At 43.1% G+C, this 16,642-nt stretch overlaps 1 protein-coding gene across 1 annotated transcript in view; it reads right to left on the reverse strand.

Moving 5' to 3' along the window:
• The window catches only part of LOC306740365 (breakpoint cluster region protein), a gene marked incomplete at its 5' end in the record, with an annotated part of 28,878 nt that extends 12,236 nt beyond the window's left edge, over positions 1-16,642 (reverse strand). Inside the window, 5 exons of the mRNA XM_079222503.1 lie at positions 22-129; positions 1,147-1,332; positions 2,600-2,704; positions 4,329-4,510; positions 15,319-16,642. Of these exons, the coding sequence (XP_079078629.1) occupies positions 22-129; positions 1,147-1,332; positions 2,600-2,704; positions 4,329-4,510; positions 15,319-16,642 (1,905 nt within the window). The remainder of the gene's footprint in view (positions 1-21; positions 130-1,146; positions 1,333-2,599; positions 2,705-4,328; positions 4,511-15,318) is intronic.

Below are 16,642 nucleotides of genomic sequence, written 5' to 3' on the forward strand. Positions count from 1 at the left end.
GCGCGTAGCGTGATTACATACCTCAGATATCTCTGCAAACTGAGCGTTTGCCTGGCAGCATTTGTCCGCCGTCTCCACAGCAACCTTATAGTTATCCACAAAGGCCCGGTAAACTCCAAGCTGGCTCGCCTACAAGGCAAGAGTAGAGCACAGATTAGATTCATCCTGAAGGTAGATTTTACTATGTGACTGCCACTGGGTACTTAGCAATGTCACTGTATGCTGTGCTCAGGCATGAGTTGGCGTAACAGTATTACAGGAGGAATTAATGTGAAGGAGTGTGATTCAATGTTCAATCCATAAATATTTATCATCTTTTTTATCCAACAGCAAACACAGAGTAAGTTCTTATTCAGCGACCTCTTATAGAACGTTTTGTTCTCCTTTACTGCCAATAATGTGGTGAGGCAAGGCTTTTATCTGGCCGGGGGATGACTCCAGTCAGTCTACTCACATGTGCACTGCAAGATTGTTTGAGCTTTAGTAACAGCCAAATACTCCCACCTTTCCCCCCCTGGAAGTCTCCCCTCTTTTAACCATCATTAATGATCAAGGCTTGACATTTAAAGCGTGCTATAATTAGTTTCTGAAAGTTACTGACTAGACGAATGGTGGTCTGTTTGATCAAAATCCAACATACAGTTTGATGCTGTGCGGTTTCATGTTATTTGATACAAAGGAGGGTGTGAATCAGCTGAAGTGATTGCCATACTGTAATTAACCGTGTGTGGTAACTACGCACTCATACTGCAGTTAAACAACTATTCAAAGTGTTTCAAATCTAACAACTATCACAACATTTCACTCATATCAGCCCATCAGACACTTTGCACACCACTGCTCTCAGACTTCCTTGTTTACTTTACGTTTGCAACAATTCACTGCTGCATTTAATTTAGGTCAAAAGTAGTTGAAAAAACTGTTTTTGTTGCTTTGGCTCTGAAACACTATCATAACATGTTTTTCCTTCAACCATAACACATCTTAAATTATATTTGTCATGTTAATGAGTATGTTAATATAATTTACACAATATACATGGATTTCCACCATCAATGATTACTGACTGACTGATGATTACGCACTTATTCAAGTTAAACATATTTGTTCCCTGGGTTGAAGCTAACCAATATATCATCACCATACCAGTTTCTGGAAGAGGTCGCCCACACACTGCTGATGGCCCCAGTCCTGGACTCGAGGCAGCAGAGCGTCATAGAAGTCCTTGTGGATCTCATGAAGCTCTGGCACTTTGAAGAAGATGGTCTCTATCTGCTGGATGGTCAGCATTGGTTGCGATGTTGTGGCTGCAGCTCTCAGTGGCTTCATGGGCTGGAAACATAGTCACAGTCCAAATGTAGGAAACAGTTACTGAATGTACTGTATGAAACAATAACCAAATGATGAATGTCAGGCTCATCTTCAACAGAAAGTATATGCCAGTGAGAGGAAATAATAGCACAATAAAAAAAATCTTTGTAGAAAGAAGATTTTTCCACGAACACACCAAGGGTTAAAAGACACATTTAGATTTTAGGAGATCTGCTAAAACAAGCCTTATTGCATTACCCCAATCATAAAAAAGAAGAGAACAATATTTGTTTTTGTATGTTACAAGTTAAAGCTAAGCTTTAACTCCACTGGCCAATGTAACCACAAGTGGCAAAGTAAATAAAAGTGCAGTGTAACACACTGGAGCAATAGCAGAGAGGCAATAGCAGTGAGGCAATAGCGACAAAATAGTTAGCTAACATTAGCTTAACGTTAGCTTACATAAGCAATAGTGTATTAAATTAAGCTAGGGTGTGTTTCTAATTAATCTTTTCATTTATAAGAAAAATGTGTTATTTGTTTTGCCTGAGGTCAGATAGTTTCTGACTCAGTAATGTCAGTTACACAGAATTATCAAGGGTGTGTTTTTATTAATTGTACATTTAGTTTTCATTCGTCAGAGGAAGAACGGGTTATTTCTTATTTCAAAAGTTAGATAGTTCACAAACTCAGTGATGTCAGTTAATAAGCAATAACGTTAACTTTGTTGTCAAAGGTTTGAAAATATTAGCTCACAATAGTATTGTAGTATTACAAGTATTGCTGTAGCCTTAGTGTATTAACTTGAGCAAGGCAGGGTTTTTATCACCTATGACTTCATCTGTTTATTTGCAAGAGGAAGAACATGTTATTTGTTCTTTCAAAGTTAGATAGTCTCCCCAACTGACTCAGTAATGTCAGATACACAGCAATATTTACATAAGCTTTGCTACTAACGTTAGCTTACAAGCTACATCTACCAGACCCACGCTGTGGCTCCAAATCCCCTGGGTGTATTAAACTGAGCAAAAGGTTTGTTTTGATCACTTATTAATTTGTTAGTGGATAAGGTGTTATTTCTTCTATCAAATGTTATAATAATACCAAAAAAGGAATACATACAATACTCAAGCGATTAAATAAAAAAACAATGAAAGATGCAATATCACTAGTTTTTTTTTAATGCTGTAAGCTTATATTAATAATATTTTTGTCTACACTAAAGGTCAACCAAAAAAAGTATTGTGTGTGTGTGTGAGTGTGTGTGTGTGTTATAAGTTTCACATACTATCAGCAGTGCCTCCAGGTGGCCGAGATAGATCTCCTCACTGGCCAAGATTCCTGACAGAACCCACTTTCTCATCTCCAGCCCCTTCTCTTGATCCAACTCCACCTACAAACATGGTGGAAAGAGAAAACAATATGAAGAGAAGACATTCTCCAACAAAAAAAGACTCATGGTGAAAGTATGTTCGCGTTAATGGGTTTGATCTTTCATAAACTACCCACACACCTTTGTACACTCCTGGCTGCAGATATTGTTGTTGTGGGATTACGGACAGACCAGATTTGATTAAACTCTGTAGGAGTTTTACATTCCAAGAGGCCTGCACGAGAGACTCTCAGCATCTTAAGGAAGACAAATGTGTTTCTAGTCCAGGAGTTGTTACTCCAAACAGGTCAAAGCCATCAGTCATCCTGGTGTAGGCTATTATGACAGTAAGAGGCTCATTCAAGCATTGAGAGGGGCTGTATCTAGCTCAGCCATTATATAGCTAGTTAAAAAAATTAAAAAAGACACTGCATGCTGTCTAACCCCCCCCACCCTCATGATTTAGGCTTTGAAGATCACCAAGAGTACACACCAGAGGATAAGAATAACACAGATAGGACAGGAACAGAGCAGAGGGGGAGGGGAGCTGCGTCCCTTTTAAACATCTGTTCGGCCACAGTATGTTTGCTGAGCATGTGTGGTGTTCATCAGCAATGCCCTGTTTCACACTGAAAAGCACTCACATCTGGGAGCTCGACTGTCAACTGTGAATTGTATTGTCGGCCTCTGGATGCCTCAGCTGGCTTAATGCCTGGCTGAAGGGCAATTCTTCCGTAGTTTTATGATGTGTCCTTTACTGATTTCACACATAAAGTTCAGTTAACTCTTTATACAGAGCACTACTCAGCCTGTTAAAAAAGTTAATAGCTATGGACGAGACTTCTAAAGTCCGAGAAAATAAACCTAAATAAATTGTGTCGTCATTTGAGGAAGTTAAACGAGATTTACTTGGTCAGGAAGAGCAGTCAACCCAGCAAACGACTAGTCACGGATCAGCCTTTTGAAAAGTGATTGATTTTGGCAACAAACAGCAGGACTGGCATAACTAATTTGTGTAATTACTAAAAAAAAAAATCAGAACTGTAAAGGAGACTGGCAGCCTGTACTGTACATGGATACATTACTGGCCTCCTGTCAGATTTTACAGGGGATCTAGTGGTTTGTTTAACAGCACAACACATGAGGGTGTAAACCAACACAAATACAAAATGGGGTGTCTGAGTATCTCCCGCACTTTGATGCATTTACAGCAACACCACACCAGGAAGAATGAAGTTAATATAAAATGTCATAACTCAGTGAAACACTTAGCATTAAGACAGACGACAGAGGTGACAAATATCTTATAATAATAATACTTACATTAAGGGATAAAAATGAACTTGACCTGAAATTAACTTGCTTGCTTTAACCAAATATCTGCTTGTTTTGAGGAAGGATGATGGGTTAGATGTGGTACTTTTACAACACACAGACAGTTGAAGAAGCAATCCCAGGCACCGTAATGGCAACTTCTCATCACAGAATGAGAAGCCAGCGCTGCTCAAAGTGTTGAATGGTGCGAGGAGAGAGGACAGTGAAGGACAGTGCAGCAGCAGCAGCAGCAGCAGCAGGGGAACAGAAAGATGAAGGAGCTGCACTGCGAGCTGTGATGAGTTGGTGGGAGTTGACCCAGTAACATTACCGACAGCGTGGACTCCAGAGAGCCGGAGGACTGGGTGTCTCGGCTGCTCCGACTCTTGGAGCGGAATCGTGGCGAGGAGGTCGGGGATCCGGTAAAGGATAGAGGGTCGTGGCGAGGCTGGTGCTCCTCTTGGTGCTCCAGGTCATAGCCATATGACGGAGGGGTCTCAATGTAGGGAGCCTCTGTGAGAGACAAAGAACAATAGTCACGTGGGGTGTCATTAAACTGTTAAGCCATGTAGTAAATACAGAGAAACATCATGAGAAATGCAGCAAACTGATACAGTTGGTATTCTAATACCATGTCAATAGACATTAAAGGTAGATGGTGGCTATTAAAGCTATTTAGAAAACTGATTGAAAGTTGATATCATGTTAACATAATATAAATACTGTGTACATGTAAAAGCCACCAAGAGTAAAAGGAACAAGGATGCAACAGTTCATTTTGTTAATCCATCCGTGACTGAATCACATTAAATTGTTGTTGCTGTTATTTTGTCCAGCCCCTGGATATAAAGCATCCAAATAAAAGTCTTCTCAGATTGACAGAGGACATAAACGTCTAACCAGTAATGCCAGCTGACAATAAACACCAAGCAGTGTGCTTTCTTTTCCTGACATTTGTCTTTATATCAAATCCTCTTTTAACCTTCATAAACCTGTGACCTACACAAATCTACCACACAGCCTGTGCCAGCCACCGAGGGTTCGTGCCAGGCGACTGGATAAGCCGGGGAAACTGCAGGGGCAACACACGTGCTCTCCTCATGCCAGCCTTGTTGTGCAGCGTGTCTCCTTTAGGATCAGAGAGAATCTGGTAGCCGCTGCCGTAACCTGGTATAATATTCACTTTGTGGGTCTCCAAGTCAAAGAGGCCTCAAAGCTCAGAAAGAAGCGCTGCTCTTCCAGAAAATAAGAAACATGGCCAGAAAAGATTTGTATTCTGGAACGAGAAACCCACATGTTTTGCACCGTGCTGACAGCGAGTATGTGCCAGAGACAAGACAGAAATACAAGTTGTGCTTGTCATCCTTGTGAATTCAGACTTTTTAGGACACCTTGGAGATCAACAGGCTTTGTAACTTGTAATTACTGTCAGCCACCCATGACTCACCAGCACCTATCATCATTATCGTCATTATCGTCATTATTGTCGGCAAGGATGTGGCAGATGCAGAATAGCCATCTCCAACAGCAGTAATAAAAAATAAGACAGTCATGTCAAGCAATGTGGAGTACAGTATGTTTAGAAGAGGACAATAAAATGGTTCCCCTCGGCATGAAAACAGGATGGAGAGGATTCCGGAAACCGGGGTAGGATAAAACCCAGTCACCCTGAAGAGGCCTGAAAAGACAAGCGAACTGACAGGGTGACATCTACAGAGGCCGGGACAAAGGACTCAAACACACACACTGGACCCAGCAGAGAGGCAGAGGGCTCAACTGACTGCTTGAGGAAGAGACTACTGCAGGACAAACAGCTTCACAGCACAGGGGAAGTCCATGTGAAAGGCCACTCTGTGTTCCAGTGAGATTATACATCAGCCCCGGCACTGGATGAATAACACATCCTCTCTCAGGCAGCAACACAAACTATCTCCTTCCAGTAAAAAGAAACAGTCAGAGCTTGGAAAAACACTACGAAACGAGAATAGGTTAATAAGAGGAGGATTTACAAACGTGTTCTTAAGTCTTGAACACGGAGATATTTGTGTCTTTTGTGGGAACGTTTTTAAATGCAAAGGGCTCATTTGGCAGTGCTAAGTGTGAGAAAGTGGACGTCACAATAGAGGCTCAGTGAGCACCGATGTTCGAGCGATCACAAGGGCCGCGACCGAGGAAGTGTCCAGGCAGGTCTGCCCGGAAAATTCAGCAATTCATCTGCTTCAGAGCGGAAACAGGCTTTCTGCACAAGGTCATCTTTTCACAAACAGCCCCCCTCCCACTCCTGACATGCTCGTTCAGCTACTGGTCACGGCTATCATATTTACATTCCAGCTAACTTTGATGCCTTTTACAGTTAAAAGACTCCACACTTTCAGAAATAAATGGAAACAAATGTCCAATACACCATTGTAACTCAAAATGTCTATTTGACCTAAGACACAATTCTTTAGGCCCGATTCTTCTCCTCCATGCTCGTCTCTGTAACTCGTTTTCAGGTTTCTTGTTTGTCCTGATTGTGAAAAAGTTTGTGACCTTTTTAATAAAAGCTGAACAAATACACTGCTCTTTTAAAACCTCAAACACGTTCAAGAGATCTACTCACATGGTACTGATGTGGAACAGAAACTATAAACAACACTAATATATTAAAGTTGATGCATGTAAAATATAGTTTTTATGAGTTCATCATTTTTTATGGACTGAACTATAATAAATGATACCATCTAGTAACCTTCAACTAAACTAAGTCCTTTTAATCTATTTTGGGGCGGTGCCGAAAAGAACCCAACATGTGAAATAATTTTAATTTAACAATGTAAACTATATTATTAAATCCCCCATATTTTAAGGAATATTACAAAGAACACGACCGCGGTCTCCTCAATGTGACATTGTAAACAGATTGAACATCAATCAAAAATGCCTTTTTAAATAATATAACTGGGACAATGTCTTATTACTTTTTGACAAACACATACACTGATACAGAAATATCTTGTCATAAAATAAAATCGGCTGACATTAATGGCTCGGCCGATGTGTGAGGCTTTATTATACAGTTAGTCCTCGATTAGCTCACTTATTCTGTCAGTCTACGAGTGGAAATAATGCTCAATAACACAGTGCTGATACTAGAGGCGGCGCATCAGAAGTGAAGAGACAATGAAGAGACAATGTTGTTAATGTTGTTATGTTTCTACTCTGCAGTAACTCTCAAGTGATCATTTACAAAGAATCACACATGAGCAGTTCATTTCTGCAGTATGTCCTCCCTGTCACACACACAACGAGCTGCAGCTTAAAATGGTTTCAACTGTGCAATAGAGCTGTAATAAATACATTCTAATGGCATTACATAAGATTGCTGAGCCCAACAGCTGCGGTTGTGAGCTGCGTGGAGCCGTGGATCAGAGAGAAGCCGATTTTGTTTTGGACCGTCTCCGAACTCGCTAATTCTGTGTTTTTCAAGAATTTTATTTCACTGTATTCCCCCAAGTCATGGTTTTATAGATGTCAGATTACTGCAAATCACCAAAAAAAATAAAAATTACGGTTGTTATCACCTTTTATCCTCTTCTCACACAATGCCTTTTCTTTCCCACACAACCACCACACCGAGCATCCCGACTACAAATAGAACTCAAGGATATATAAGGACTCGGCCAAACAACTGCCTCCTGACTTTCCAGTCACCTTCTGAAGAATCATCAGCCCTCATGAAAGCCCTAATCCTAATCCAGAAGAGATGAACTGCGATAAACAGGCAGAGAGGGAGAGACAGATGTGCAGCAGAGACAGTCACAGCATCCGAGATTCACAATCAGAGAAATAATCATGTGGTCTTATTTTACGACAGAAGCCCAACAGACAGTATCAAAAGAAAAGGGAACTTTCCATTTACGACACATTTTTTGTCGCATTTACGAACAATTCTGTTGTTATGTTGAGACTGAAAGCTAGAGTTTGTTTTCAGAATGAGTGACGCATCACGTGACAGGACACAAAAGCATTGCCTTTTCACTTCACAGCAGGACAATAAAATATGGGGAAGAACAAGCTTGCTATTACCGGTAGTTCTGGAAACAACCAAAAGTGGGAAACAGGCTTTGCATCAAAAATGGACCTCCATTTAACTTATCTGTTAAAAGCACGGCGGATAAAATATCAACTCGACTGATGGTAATAAATTCTGACAGCAATTCCCAAAAATCAAAAAAATCAAAGAGCAAAGAGTGTCTATTGATTTGTCCCAGAAAGAGCTGGAACAAGAATAGCAGCATCCATAAATCCCCATTTCACCACTGGGAGAAGGCACGTTGCTGGCCAGCCAGCCAGCACTTTGACTGATCAACGATCAGTGTGTTTAAATAGCTCAAGGGGGACAGACTGCTTGTATTGCTTTAACAAAAGAGAGAGAGAGAATCAGAGCCCACTTACTGTTCCCCTCTGTGAACATATTGACCGTCCACATAAAGATCAGTCAGCTGATGGACAGAATTCAGATCACAAGCTCCCAGAAATAAACATCATAGTAAATGTGTTTAACGATCCGCCTCAGAAACGGCTGGAAATGAGATTGAAACATCTATAATTCACCACAGAGCAAAAAAATTGACAGTGAAGGACAGCCTTTCTGTCGCCTCTCGGATGGTGGTATAGATCTGGAGAGAAAGGTTGCACCTTTGCAAAATAAAAAACAGCAGAAGATGCCAAAGTGAGATGCTGTTAAAAGCGTAGCACCACTTTATGGCTCCAGAAAATAGATTCTGCTGCAGACTGTGCGGTCGCTGGGGAAACAGCGGCGGCATGGGGGAGCAAATAGAGGGAAACCGGTTAAAGGGTGATGGCTCTTCAGACACGGGACATAGTGACCCCGGCCTACGACTCTTGTAATTTTCCTCACTTCATGGCGAGTGGAACAACTTAATAGATTTATCTGTATCGCACTCCACAGTGAATCTTTGGTGACATTCAGGTCTCCAGATTACAAAGCGCCTAAGGAGGACATTAATGCTTCCACAAACTGTTACGGTAATTTATCCAATAGCTTTACTAACATATGAAGATCCAATAGACATTTCACTCAAAATCTCATCTTTTTAAAAAGGTGGGACTAGAGGAAAAAGGAGTTATTTCAGGGGACCATGAATGTTTATATTAAACATCATCCAATAGTTGTTGAAATATTGCAGTCAAGGCAACACATTTGTAGGCTTCAATCCAAATCCATGATTACTTACATGATGTCCCTTGACTCATTTGCTAAGACCTGACAAAGCTCCTCCAGAGCCACTGAAGACATTAAACACGGGCTGTGAAGTACTCCCTGTGAGTGGTAAATTGACTTTGACAAACGCACCCCACTGGCTGTGTGCTTTGGCAAACGATAAATATGTTAGCCGACACACCACCATCACATCCTGGGCCTTCTGAAGTGTCTACTGCGTCGGGAGGCCCTTTAAACCGCAGGGCTGGTGGAGGCAATGAGGCCCACCAGCACTGGTCTCTGATCTGTTGTAGGGCAGCCTAAAATTAGTGCCAGTCATTGAGCAGTTTAGGTCAGAACTGGGCGGCCCAGAGCAGCACACCTACTAATCAGCGTGTGTTGAAATAGCTCAGGGTGGTCAGACTACAGCTTGTAATGTGCTTCATAACGGAGAGAATCAAAGCCCAATAATTGTTCCAGTCTGTGAAAATAAATATGGACAATGGAGCACATTGACTATAAGGAGATTAGCTTCAATGACGCAGAAGGTAATAACAACATTACCAATATGTTACAGTAGATAATTGTTTTTTTATTGGGGAATTAGTCCGATTTTACTTGTCTTTATAAAAGCTATAATTCATCCTTGAGTCTGGCCTGTCAAATAGCCTTAGGTTTGCTTTGAACACAACTGCTGACATTGCTTATTAAGAACAGATGATGAACACACTTGAGAAATTCAATCAGACACATGAGATGAAAAAGCACAGTGACCTCCAGGTATGATCAAATATTAATTTGCATGTCTGAATATAATTAAATATTAGTGAACAGACCTCACCTGATGTGCTTTGGCTCATAATCATAGTCATAATCTGCCTAGCAACACATGTTTTGCATTGAACTAGTTATGTGGGCTCAGTATTGAATGAATCAAATCACCAGAGATTTGCTTTGTTTTGAAATTGCAAAACCTAAACATCTTTGAAAATAGTTGTATAATGTCTTCTGTGTTTCTGGGAGAGACAACACTGCTGCAGTGTTGCAGGAATGAGTCCTAAAACCGGAACGTGCAACTTGTAGTAGAAGCCTTTTGTGATCTTTTTTACTCCTGCCGATTGCACTCGTGCTTCAAAAATCATAAAAGTGGTGTTCACGTGTGAAGATTATCTTGCTGAACAAAATGTGTACGTCTCATAAATGTTTTCCAAAGAGCTTATTTTTTGCAATAATCCAAAAGCCAATGGAAATATCCAGTTGGCTTTTTGTCGAGGAAACGAGTGTGACGCTATGAATTTTGTCAGGAACGCTGATGATGTCATATTGATGTCCTCAGAGTTATCTCTGCCTGAAGACCACCATTTTACAACGTAAAAAAAGAATTAGCCAGGGAGAGAGGGTCTCAGGAGAGGGGAAGTCAGGAGATCTTGGCCACGGATAAATTCTGACCAATCTTTTTTAATCTATCTATATAACTTTAAGGAAGAGCAATAATACTTGACTGGACTGCCACTTTAAACGGTTGAATACAGGCAAATATTAGTGTTCAAAGTCCACTTGTTCTTCAGGCTCTTACTTTCCTCATCCATTCACACTGCCCCGGCTCTCTTCGCATTCAGTCTAAAACAAACTCAGTGAGACAACAAGCGCCACGGGTCAGGCTGTGGTGAGAGAGGTGAACTCACACAACACTTAACATTTCATTAACCGTTTCCCCCCACACCCCACAAGCAGCTGAGACATTCCATAAACTCTATGCCTGCCAGCCAGCAGCACAGAGGGCCCTTTGAGTGGGACCTGGGAGGAGAGTTGACTGCAGGACCAGGGGGCTGAGGCCGAGCACGAGGGAGGATCACTGAGAGGCCCGCCGGCTCATAAACATGCCAAAGATTCTTCTTTTATTATGTTTTTTGGAAACGTGTATGTTAATAGAGGAGCTAATCGGACAATCGGTTGTGATCGGGGCTTGCATATTTTCCAAACAAGTGTTTTTTTTTCTGTTTTGTGATAGGGAGGAACAAAAAGACTATTCATGGCGTCTACTGCGAGAGCAGCTGGCGATGCCTGGCCACTTTACCCAGTACACTGCACAGAAGAACAGGTGTCTTTCACCCCCCCCCCCCACACACACACACACACACACACACACACACACACACACGGCTGCCCTCGAGTGCTGCCAGCACTTCCTCTTATGGGCCTACATTTACTCTAGGAAAGGGAGAGGCTGAATTCTTTAACTTCCGTGACCACCAAACCTCAGATGTTGATATCCAGGTACAATGATAGGCCTGTCTGGGCTTCCTTGAGGAACTTCAAATATTCATGAGTCTGCAATTAACCGGGAGTCTAGACCAGCATCGGTGTGACTCTTGCTGAGGCAGCAAGTAGTGTCAATCTCTGGACTGAGGCCAAGCCATTCAGACAGCCTTCATCACCTTCTCAGACAGACCTTTCAAATTACAGAAACTGTGCCAAATCCTGATAAATGCATCCCAAAAGATAGAGTTCGGATTTGTTTTACTGCGGGATTATGATTAAAACCAAGATAGTGATTGTTAAGATTTATTATTTCATGTTTGGCCGACCTCTTCCTCAATGTCTCTCACTTTTATACATTAACCATGAGACAGTCGGCACGCTCAAGACCTTTCCAGAAAGCCGTGGCCACAGGCATGTCAGTGTCATGATGATAATTAATTATGGCAAAATAGACCCATCAGAGAGTTGGCCTCCTTAAAGGCCCACAGCTAATCAGCAGCTCTATTCACAGCTAGGCTTGACAATTGGCCTAGATAACCAGAAAAACAAGGAGACAACACTTATTCTTCTATTCATAGAAAATGGTCCCCTGAGATTCGTCAATTTTAGACTGGCCATTTCACTTAAATTTCACACCGCGATGCAGCTGCGGGACAAGTATGGGTTTGTTTGTGTCAGTTAGTAGGTATTTCCCATGGTCAGTCAGTCATTTTTCCCCAGGCAGAGACAGATTGCCACAATGCCAGACACTAAAAACACTCACACAACAGCAGCAGGGACCACATCAAGTCTTGGTCTGCTGCAGCGCTCACATGTTCCACGACAGGGTGCAGAACATAAACATACACACCGAATCTTATAGCCCAGAAAGCCTCATTTAGGTATAACCACGGACTGGATTGTTCACTTTGTGCAGCTTTAATTGTTACACAACACTCAGCGAACTGGAGCACAAAGCGTCTTTACAACACTGAGATTAAGTTGGCTTTACTGGCCCATTTAATAGATTTGAGTGAATGCCGCAACATTTTATGATAAAAAACAAATAATTCGAACTGCTCCCTTAAATTCACTAACCACAACAAAGAGCAGTTTATTGCAAAAACTTGCCTCAAAGCGGCTCCCTGCCCGAGGCCTAATCCAGCAACATGCACAGTAATGTTATTACAACATCAGGAAATAAATCCACACTTCTGTTAATCCACAAAGCAAGGTCCACAGAGGCAGCTATGCCTTTATATCAGCAACAAGTCCCCTCTGGACAAAAGCTGTACCTCGGGCTCTGCAGCACGGTGCCTTCAAACACAGGGAGTCAGGGTGCATAACGAGGGGACACTAAAAAGGCCAGTTTACTGGTCATGGGGATGTACTACTGCAAAAAACAGCTGTGTAACGAGCACGAAACTTTCATCTTGACCGGAGAAATAGTAGTGAGATAAAGACATACATTCATAAATTAGGGTCCACTTGTTAGCTTTTCTCCAAAGCTTTAAAAGGTACAATGTGTAACACGTTGACACGTACTCCAAACAAATAGGCTGCGTTTCACCTCAACTACTGGGTTATAAAAAGGCCAACTACTAACTAACAGCAGGGAACAATAACGCAAAATTCAACCAAACTGCTGAAACTCTGATAGCTGGTCAAAATACCAACTCTATCTTATAATCTTCACGTGTGCCGTTGGCCAATAGTTTGCCATCTTTGTGTTTACTGTGCCACTAACTCTGATAGCTTTTCGGCTGGATTAAATCAAACGTGATAGAAACTAGAAAACAAGGTAAAAGTGGTTTTACAAGTGGTTAACATGCTCATCTCAGGAGACATCTCTGCGACACAAAACATGGATAGACGTCACTGACATGACGTCAACAATGTAACTTCTTCACATTCTGTCGATGTTTTAAACAAAGATTCTGGACAGATCTTACACACTGCACCCTGTAATCACATCTCACCGTCTTCGGCTTCATGACAAAAGAGTTGAAAGCTGTGTTGTTGTTTTTTTGTCTTAGTGGCTCTAGTGATGTCATCGGGGTAATCAGCTTGAGCTCAGTCACTACAGATTTATCAGAAAGCCTGCAGTACAACCTGGGAACATAGAGCTTGTGAGCATTCACAAGATAGAGAGGGAATCACAAAAATATGATATTGATTGCATTGTGGTTAATGTAGGATCCGGCGTTTTTGGACTACAGTCAAGCTATTTTGACCATTAATATATTTATTTTTGTTATCCGTCTCTTGCAAACAGGTTTTTCTTCTAATGTTTTTAAAGCGAGCTACTCTCTCATAAATGTGTTAATTCTTTGGAAAAATAAAAAAAAGTCTGTACATCTGCTCATCTGCTAATTTCATTTTAAAAAGGAGCTATGAGTGTGAAAACGTCCTACCAGTGTGTTCCCAGTTTTTTGCGCGACAAATGGCACAGAGGAATGGATTTGGACATTTCAGTCATCCGAGCAGCGTGCTAGCTTACACTTCATGCTGATTATATCACAGACTATCTGCTTGTTCGTCACATGCTTTGTGTCAAAGAGCTTTGGACTGGATCACCTTATATAACAACGCACTATTCTGCTCATCTGTTTAATCTGACCCACAGTGGATAACACTTTTTTGGGGGGAGAGTAGAGGCAAAACAATTTTCCAGCTCCAATCCTAAAACGCTCTCTGCATCTCAATCCCTCTTTGGCCTCCACCAGCAACAATGTCCTTGTGTCCTCGTGTGTCGTTCACTTTGATAAACGTTGTTGCGGAGGAACACCACACTACCGCCTCTCCTTGTGTCCTTGGCATTACCAAGTAGCCGAGACCACTCTACTGATCCCACTTAACATTGTTATATTGTTGCCATGTCAATACTCGTGCTCAATGAGTGATTCTCCTATTGTGTTCACACATAACAACAGGAAACACTGATGGCTGGCGTTTTGATTGGAAGCCGCATGACACACTTTAAGCCCCTCGATCCTCTTTTTTGAGTGAGTTGTCGGGGCTTTTTACTACCCGCCGCCTCCCGTAACAAAGAGCCTCCCCAAATGTATCACGCTAGACAAACCCCTTTAAGTTAATTACGCGGCACCAAGGACAACAACACTGATGTGTGCTGACACAAAAACACTCAGGGTGGACAGGGCCGAGCGACCGGGAGGCCTGAGGGCAGCTAGAGCATCTCTTGTGAGAGTGCTGCAGCACTCAGCGGGCAAAGAGCAGAAGGGGGCAAAAAAGAGAGGGCAGGCCTGCTAACAAAGAGTAAAGAAAACACTCCTGAAAGAGACGCCAAACCACTTGGTTACTGTTGAGAATCAGTGTGTGTGTGTGTGTGAAGTCCATTTGGTCGATTACAACCTCTTCATGGCAGGTTTATTTTTTACAGGCTCCAACCTGGTGAGAACCTGGAATGGGTTAACGTTCCTGACACAAACACGCAATATGGATAAAAGTCTGGATAAATTAAAATGCTCATTAACATGAATTTGATCCCAAATGGCCTCTTTTTTTTTGTAGGCCACTAAAATCATAATAGCTCAGTTCATCTCAAGTAAATCTGCTCATACCCAAGAAAATGGCTAAAACACAAACAAGAAATGTGTTTGAAAAAATGAAGTGCATAATAATCCTGGCTGCCAAACACATTTTTGGATGGATTGAGTGTGGGAGGCTAAAATATTAGGTGCATTTTATTCTGGATCAAGGCCAGTCGAGGCAAGCACAGGCAGTGATTAGAGGGCCTTTAATGTGCTTTTTAGTACTTTATCATCTCTACCCATTAGAAGACTTTTCTGCCTTTAATCCTGAGAATGAAAGGTTTACGTAGTCGTCTGTGTTGTGCAGTGTCTTGCAGACCTACCCAGATCTCCTTGAACACTGTTGTCATGAGACGTCCTGCTGGACGTGGTGGACTCCCCATCACTGGGCCAGATCTGGCCCGTTTTACGAACCCCTATGATGGAGGCCTCGGACACCATCCCCTGCTGCTGCAGCCGTTTCTGAGACAGGGGTGTGGGCGGGCTGCTGCTGTCAAAGGACTGCTGGGAGGGCGAGCGGCTTTTCTCTCTGTACATCTGATAGGTGGTGGGGCTGGGAGACACATGGCTGGACGGGCCCGAGGAGAAGTCCTCCTCGCTGGATGTTAAGTTCTCGTTGGAGCTGCAGTCTGGTGTGTAGCCTCCTCCGACGTCGTCAAAGCTGCCGGGCGAGTAAGAGCGCCTCGGCCAGGTGAGGTGTGCATCCTCCTCTATGCTGTGGTCCCGAATGTGGATGACCCGGGTGTCCCCCTCAGCCATCAATCCCCCGACATACACACTTGTGTAGGGCTGGCACTCTGCCGACTGCCGCTCAGACTTCCCCCCAGTGGAACGGATCACACCATCTTTTAGGAAGTGAGGGCCGACCTCAGCGTCATCATACGACCCGTTGTGGCTGCAGTTCCCCTCGGTGGACCTGCCTCTCTGAAAAGTCTTGCTGATGTCCCCCGCGGCGGCTGACAGGTTCACCGGGAGGGAGTGCAGGGACCTCTTGCGCTCCATCTGCATGGCCTGACTGCCCAGGGTGCTGATCTTGTCCGAAACCTCCCTGTCGTTGACTTTCACCAACCCCCGCTCTGAATGGTACTCCATGTTCACGTAGAAAGCTTTCTCCTGGCCACCCATGACCGACAGCCCTCTGCCATCTCCGGCTGTGTGAGAGTTGGCCCTCCTGATGCGCTCAAAGTTGGATCTCAGAGCTGCCACAGAGCCCGTGCCCAGTGGGAAATCAGGAACTTCCGAGTCCTGGTGCACCGGTGACACGCCGTCCACCTCTCCTTCTGGATGTGGTTTACACCTGGTTGTCTTGCCAGGCCCTCTCTGCTGCTGCTCCTCCACTGGTGCCTCTTCTGCGTGGGGCCTCTGGCCGTCTGGCCCGCCGGGCAGGTCTCCATCATTCACGTGGGCCGTGCTTTTAAATCCCCATCGCTGCCCGTCGTAAGATTTCCTCTCTTTTGCGAGCAGAGTCTGCAGGTAGATCATCCGAAAGCGCTCCTTGTTTACTTCCTTCTCCAAGTGCCTGATAGAAGTCTTGCATTTGTCCAGCTCCTGTTCAATGTTGCCCAGTGAGTTCAGCTCCATGCAAGGAGGGTCAGACTCAGGGAACTGGGCCCGCCATGCTGCTACAAACCCCACCGGTTCAACCAT

The sequence above is a fragment of the Taurulus bubalis genome (assembly GCF_910589615.1).
Source record: "Taurulus bubalis genome assembly, chromosome: 8".
NCBI classification, from domain to species: domain Eukaryota; kingdom Metazoa; phylum Chordata; class Actinopteri; order Perciformes; family Cottidae; genus Taurulus; species Taurulus bubalis.